This window comes from Arvicanthis niloticus, chromosome 9 (genome assembly GCF_011762505.2).
Source record: "Arvicanthis niloticus isolate mArvNil1 chromosome 9, mArvNil1.pat.X, whole genome shotgun sequence".
In the NCBI taxonomy this organism is placed as follows: domain Eukaryota; kingdom Metazoa; phylum Chordata; class Mammalia; order Rodentia; family Muridae; genus Arvicanthis; species Arvicanthis niloticus.
In genome coordinates this window covers 26011379-26018264 of record NC_047666.1, presented here as the reverse complement: position 1 = coordinate 26018264, position 6886 = coordinate 26011379, and the positions used below count along the sequence as shown (strand labels likewise).

The 6886-nt window shown below is 47.1% G+C and overlaps 1 protein-coding gene across 10 annotated transcripts in view; it reads right to left on the bottom strand.

Annotated features, from left to right (window-relative positions):
- Positions 1–3659: 3659 nt before the first annotated feature.
- C9H2orf42 (chromosome 9 C2orf42 homolog) overlaps positions 3660–6886 on the bottom strand; it is a 34890-nt gene continuing 31663 nt past the window's right edge. For all 10 annotated transcript variants that reach the window (XM_076940033.1, XM_076940038.1, XM_076940039.1 and 7 more), the window contains one exon: positions 3660–4302. In XM_076940033.1, coding sequence (XP_076796148.1) covers positions 4094–4302 — 209 coding nt within the window. In that variant the 3' untranslated portion in view covers positions 3660–4093. The remainder of the gene's footprint in view (positions 4303–6886) is intronic.

The following is a 6886-nucleotide window of genomic DNA, read 5'->3' as shown; positions in this document are numbered from 1 at the left end:
TTCTTTTCTTTTTAATATATCTCAAATGCTGTCTTTCATCTGAAACTCAAAGAGGTCTTGTCCTAATAAACATGACAGGAGTGGCCAAGGGAGAACATGGAAGGTCACAACACCCCTTACACCCTCCAGGAGATCCTGGGTACTCACTCTAGAGAAGATCCAAACCCTAGCAACAGAGCTGTTAAAGTATCCATAGCTCAACTATGAGGAGAGAAAATCCACTTTTCTCGCTCAAAGGATGGTTCCCAGACCTCAGCTTCTTACTCCTGTCTTCCTGGAAGTCAGGAATTGTGGGACAGAAGGGTGCCTCAAGGTCACTCGTGTGTGCAGTGCTGCTAGTGACAGAGAATTAGGCTGGTGTTTGGGTAAACTCTGGTACCCACCTTGAGTTCTGAAGCAGGTCCCACTTCTAAGCCCTTTGCCACCCAGAGGGCTCGGGGCTTACTGGGGTGGTAATGGGGAGAGGCTACCGTTAATAGCCAGGGAACAGAACACAAAGCCTTCCTAGGTTTGGTTAAGATTGGGGAACGACTGCCCTTAGAAACAGAAAAAAAAAAAAGAAACAAAAGAAACCCACAGTACTACCAAGTCTTTGCGGGTACCAGGCCCTTTGTTCCTGAGGTGATGGTGGTTAAAGGAGGCCGGACGTGGCTGCCGTGGTGAAAAGTGCACTGCAGGAAGGAGCCACAGACACACCTCGGGGGCCTCAGGGCTAAGCCTGGGGTAAGGTGTGTGTGTTGGAGGGGAAAGGAGAGCAGGCCTTCTAAGTCCCTCCTTCTATCTCCTCCTTCCTCTCCCATCCCTCCTCCTACCCTCTCCTCTTAAACGATCCCCTCCCCCAACTCTTCCGGCCTCCCCCTCGCCTCCACACTTCCTTCCTTCCCGGCTCTCCCCTACCCTCACTTTCTACCCCCTTCCCACCTCCAGCCACTTTCCTCACCCCTTTCCCCCTCCTCTTTTCCACCTTCCACACCTTCCCACTCCCTCCGGCCCATCTCCCCTACCCATCCCCCACCTCTCCCTTGTCTCCTCCCCGCCAGCGCCACACTCCGCGTACGCCACGTCTCCAGCTCCGCCCACGCGAGCTTCGCGGGGAACCCCGGTGACGTCACCACCCGCAGCGCCCTCCTTCCCGCGCTCTCCAGAAAGGACGCGAAGGTGGTGACGTGTCCGGAGCGCCAGCGCGGCTGCGCACAAGGCGCGTGACCATCCTCCGGCGCCGCCTGGTGGAAGAACGGCGGCGGTGTGGCTGGAAGCGACGTGCGGCGGCGTGGTGACGTCACCTCGCGGACCACGTGACCGCGCGCTACTTCGGCCTCCGCTCTGCCAGTGTGGGCGGAAACGTGGCTTCAACTCTTGCTTTACTTGGTCTCCTGAAACAGTTTGGTAACGTTGCGCTGCGGGGCACGGGAAGTTTGAGAACCAGGAAACATAAAGACAGACTGCGTACTCATCCTCTGCCTTTGTCATCAACCGAAATCATGTCTCAGGACAGGACTGAAAGCACCATCTTCAGCAACTTGAGCAGATCGCATGTGATGCTCTGTATCTTTATGCGGAGGAGGAATTCACGAATTAGTCCATTTGTAGAGTATCCCGAGTTCAGGAGCGCAGTCCAGAACGCAGCCATAGCTGCTGGACCAAGTCGTAGAGGGGAAGGCAGGAATGGAGGTCACTCACCCGTTTGGGAATCCACCTCATTTTTCGAAATACAGTTTTCCACATAGCACTTCATACAGTGTCAGGGTACCTCCTAGAAATGCAGGTCTTGGATCTTGCCCTGAAGCTTACAATTCAGATACACACTTTTGTTGAGACAGGGTCTCACCTTGGCTGGCCTGGTACTATGTAGACAAGGTTGCCCTCGAAGATGCGCACCATCGTGACCAGCTAGAATATGCATTTCAACAAGATCCCTGAGTGAGTCCTATAAATACTGGTTTGACAGTACTGTGCATCAAGACTTACAGTGAAAGCTGTAATATTAGAGCCATAGACTTGCCCCAAGTTGAGCCCTAACTGAATGGACAGTTGGACAGACCTGGCCCCAGGGCTTGTATGGTGTGGGCACACCCCACTTCCACAAGGTGCTTGTCCAGCCTTCTCTGTAAACACAAGGTATTTTTTTCCTGCCCAAGCAGGTTGGAGCTGGGTGGTTTTGTCATTTGGAATTTATCAGTTATAAGACATTGCTATCGTGGGGCTAGAGAGAGAGAGAGAGATGATTCAGCAGTTAGGAGTATTGGCTGCTCTTCCAGAGGACCTGGGTTGCCAGCACCTACATGATGGCTCACAATCATCCCTAACTCCAGTTGCAGGTGCTCCAACAACCTTTTCTGATTTCCCAGGGTACCAGGCACCCATGTGTTCATACATACATGTATGTAAAGCATGGGAGAGAAAAACCCTGCATATCAAACCAATATATTTTTTTAAAATATTTATCTTATGTATATGAGTATACTGTTGCTGTCTTCAGACACACCAGAAGAGGGCATCAGATCCCATTACAGATGGTTGTGAGCCACTATGTGGTTGCTGGAAATTGAACTCGGGGCCTTTGGAAGAGCAGCCAGTGCTCTTAACTGCTGAGCCACGTCTCCAGCCCCAATATGATATTTCAAGTTGAAAGAATATATACACAGACGTAAACTAAACATAGTTTTATTACTGTGTAGAAACCAATCTGTAGTCCCAGTGAGACGGCAGGAAGTGTAATGTCTATAACCCAGGGAAAAATGAAGACTCAGTGAGAAACCCAACTGGTGTTAAAGTGTAAACAGAAGTCGGGGCAGGTGTGTAGAAAAAGTTTCTTCCTCTCCTAGAAGGCAAATCTTTACTTCCTTCATCTGTTCTGTGATGAGTGAACCCCAAACTAGGTTTTGAATTTTACCAGTTTTTTTTTTTTTTAAACAAAACAAAACAGGTTCTTGCAAGGCAGTGGTGGCATATGTCTTTAATCCCAGCACTTGGGAGGCAGAGGCAGGCGGATTTCTGAGTTCAAGGTCAGCCTGGTCTACAGAGTGAGTTCCAGGACAGTCAGGGCTATGCCTGTATCAAAAACAAAACAAAACAAAACAAAACAAAACAAAAACAAAAAACAAAAAAAAACAAAAAAACAAAAAACACATTCTCACTTTGTAGTTCTTGCTGTACAGGAACTCACTCTGTAGATCAGGCTGGCCTCAAACTCACAGAGATTGGCTACCTCTACTGCTCTCAATTTTTAATAATAATAATAATAATAATAATAAATACCTTTAGGGGCTGGAGAGGTGGCTCGGTGGTTAAGAGCACTGACTGCTCTTCCAGAGGTCCTGAGTTCAATTCCCAGCACCCACATGGTGTCCCACAACCATCTATAATGGAATCCGATCCCCTCTTTGGGTGTGTCTGAAGACAGCTACAGTGTATTCACATACATGAAATAAATAAATCTTAAAAAAAATGCCTTTAATCCCAGAATTTGGGAGGCAGAGGCACATGGATATCTGAGTTCCAGGGCAGCCAAGGCTACACAGAGGAACCTTGTTGTGTGGGGTGGGTGGGTGGTTGGGAAGTGTTGCTGATCCCCGGCACTGCCCTCTTTTTCCTGTGGACTACAAAATGAATTCTCCCACAGGTTCAAATTGTAAAATCATATGACATCGATGGCACCATTTGGAAAAACTAGTGACATTGTACTTTATTTGTTATCAGGATAAGGAGTATGATTTGAGCTCTCAGGCAGAGAGAGGATTCTGCTCGGCCCCGGGCATCATTAACTTTCCAACACTGTTGGCTAAGATCCAGTGCTGCGACTTTCAGAGAATTACAGAAAAACAAGCTGCAAGTGAGTCCATGAGAAGCCAAAGAGCTGGACTTTTGTTGTTTCTTCTAAAACTCTGGTCAGAAATAAGTGCCCGGTTTGTAATGAACACTGTACACACAAGGCTATTTACAAGAGTTTCTTCTACAGAACACAGATGGATGGGCCGAGTAACTGCATCTTAGCCAAGTGCCGTTCGTTAGCAGGGATCATGTAAGTGCTACTAGAATTTACAGTCCTTAGGGGTTGGGATGTGCAAACTCTGCAAAATACTCTTGATTTGCCTCAAGGAAAAGTGATAGTAGTCAGAGGGGCCAGCTCCAGAGGTTGGTCCATGGGTGGCCTTGGGTCCTGGTAGTCAGCCACGTGTCCATTCCGATGATGACCATACTCAAACTTGATTCGAAGCTCACCAATCTTGGATTGCGGGAGGATATCTGGGATCCACTCAATGATAAAGGGTGTTGGCTCCTTTTGATCTGGAGAAGTGTTACCTACAGAGGGAAAGGTGGGGGCCAATTAGTATGGGTCCACCTGACTATTCTTTGTTTTTGCTTTTGTTTTGTTGTTGTTTTGTTTTTTTAGATAGGGAAGACTGGAGTGCAGGATGTCCTATTTGCTGTGTAGTGTGTAATAATCTAGGTGTGGCTGGCAAGATGGCTCAATATAAAGGCATTGGGAACACAAGCCTGGCAACCTGAGTTCAATCTCCCAAACCTACACAAAGATGGACAGAAAGAACCAACTCGACACAGTTGTCCTCTGAGCTCCATGTACATGCTGTGACACACAACTCCTCTACCTTCATGTATGTACATGTGTGTACATGCAGATACACACTATAACAGTAAAGTTAAGGATAATTTAGGTTTTACTGGTGTTGAAGGCTAGACTCACAGCTGGATATGAAATGAAATGACTACCTTTTGCCAGATAAAAATGGAGTTTAGCTCGGCACTGCATATGCCAGTCTACCCAGCCCTTGGGATCTTGAGGTAGACTGAAGGTTCAAGCCCATTCTGTAGATGGCAAACAAAAACAAACAAAACAAAAAACAAAAATGGAAGTCTATCAGGAGAAAGTTAGTCTATTAGGAGAAAAAGTTTAAAAAAAAAAAACAAACCATTAACTAGGGGCTGAAGATCGGGTTCTGTGGTGAGCAGTGTTTGCTGGTTTGGCAATGGACACGTTTCCCAGCAGCCTCTATGGTTGACTCTCAACCACTTATAACTCCATCTCCCAGGGAACCAGTGATGGCAATTGAGCACACAGAAATATAAACCACCCTTTAAACAGAAGTAAATGTAAAACAAAACAAACAAAAACGAAGACGAAAGACCCTGACAGTAATGCACATAGGTATGCTTTTTCTTTCAGCATTCTGGCTCCCTAAGCTAATACAATTTTATGGATTTCACTCTTCATTTTATTTCAAAACAGGCGGCCTTTCATAGCCCCATCCCTTTACTGTGTCAGCTAGTCCCTTCTCACAGTGGTCAGGAAGGAACTACTCCCAAGAGGAACCTGAGGCATGTGACATGGGGCTGCAGAGCTCTGTGTGTCGAGCTACAGCCTGGCTCATTTGGCAGACATCACAGCTTCCATTTCAAGATACAGAGCTGCTAGGACCTCACTTAAATGTCACTTAAACAGACAATCGGGAAGCTCAACTGATGACTGGAAAAGCATGGTTAAAGCTGACTAACAGCGTCAGAACTTTCAGGAAGATGCAGTCTGCATGAGCAAAGCCATATGGATGAGGTAAAAATAAGAACCTACAAACCTACATGCTTGGAGTCTGAATGTTGTAAACTCCCTGTACTGGCTGGTTTTGTGTGTCAGCTTGACACAAGCTGGAGTTGTCACAGAGAAAGGAGGCTCCCTTGAGGAAATGCCTCCATGAGACCAGGCTGTAAGGCATTTTCTCAATTAGTGATCAAGGGTGGGAGGGTCCATTGTGGGTGGTGTCATCCCTGGGCTGGTAGTCCCGGCTTCTATAAGAAAGCAAGCTGAGCAAGACAGGGGAAGCAAGCCAATAAGTAACATGCCTCCACGGCCTCTGCATCAGCTCCTGCTTCCTGACCTGCTTAAGTTCCAGTCCTGACTTTCTTTGGTGATGAACAGCAACGAGGAAGTATAAGCTGAATAAATCCTTTCCTCCCCAACTCGCTTCTTGGTCATGATGTTTGTGCAGGAATAGAAACCCTAAGACACCCCCCTCTTTTTCTCCCCTTTTTGTGACTGGCTTCCTCTGTGTAGCCCTTGCTGTTCTGGAACTTGTTCTGTGGACCAGGCTCACCTCTGCTTCTAGAGTGCTGGGTTTACAATCATTTATCACCACCCTTAGTTTGTAACATATTTTTAACAAAGGAGAAGGCAGGTTTACCAAAATTCTAATGCAGAACATTTTATTCTCTTCAGCTTTAAATAAGAAACCAAGACTGGGCTTAGTAGCCCACGCCTGTAATCCCAGCACTTTTTGGATGCAGAAGCAGGAGGATCTCTGTGAGCTGGAGGCTAGGCTGGCCTACATAGCAAGTTCCAGACCAGCCAGGGTAACATAGTGAGACCCTGTCACAAGCAACGCTGCAAAAGAAACAGACAGAACAGGGCCAATGAGATGCTTTAGTGGCTAAGGCACTTTCAGGGAGCACTTGGTGGTAGGAGAGAAGCAACTATTGCAAGCTGTCCTTTATCCATGTTCCACGGTACTCTTTACCCCCATCCCCAGATATATTACATGTAAAGAAAGGAACAAATTAAAAACAAGTGCACAGGGATTAACTGCCCAGGTGGAACTTACACCAACCAGAGAATAAGTAGCCCCGAGGGGTTAAAAAAGGAAAGAGAAATAGAGGAACGGAAGGAAGAGCAGCCAGTGCTGCTGTAACTCTTCAGAAGAGAGCTTCAAGGGCCAGGGATGTGGCCAGGTCAAAGATACTTGCTTCCAAGCTTGATGACCTGACCCTCACAGTGCAAGGAGACCCAACTCCCACAGTTTTCCCTCTGATCTCTTTCTACATGGCAACCATGACATATACACCCCTCCCCCACTGCTGGCTTTATGACACAGAGAAG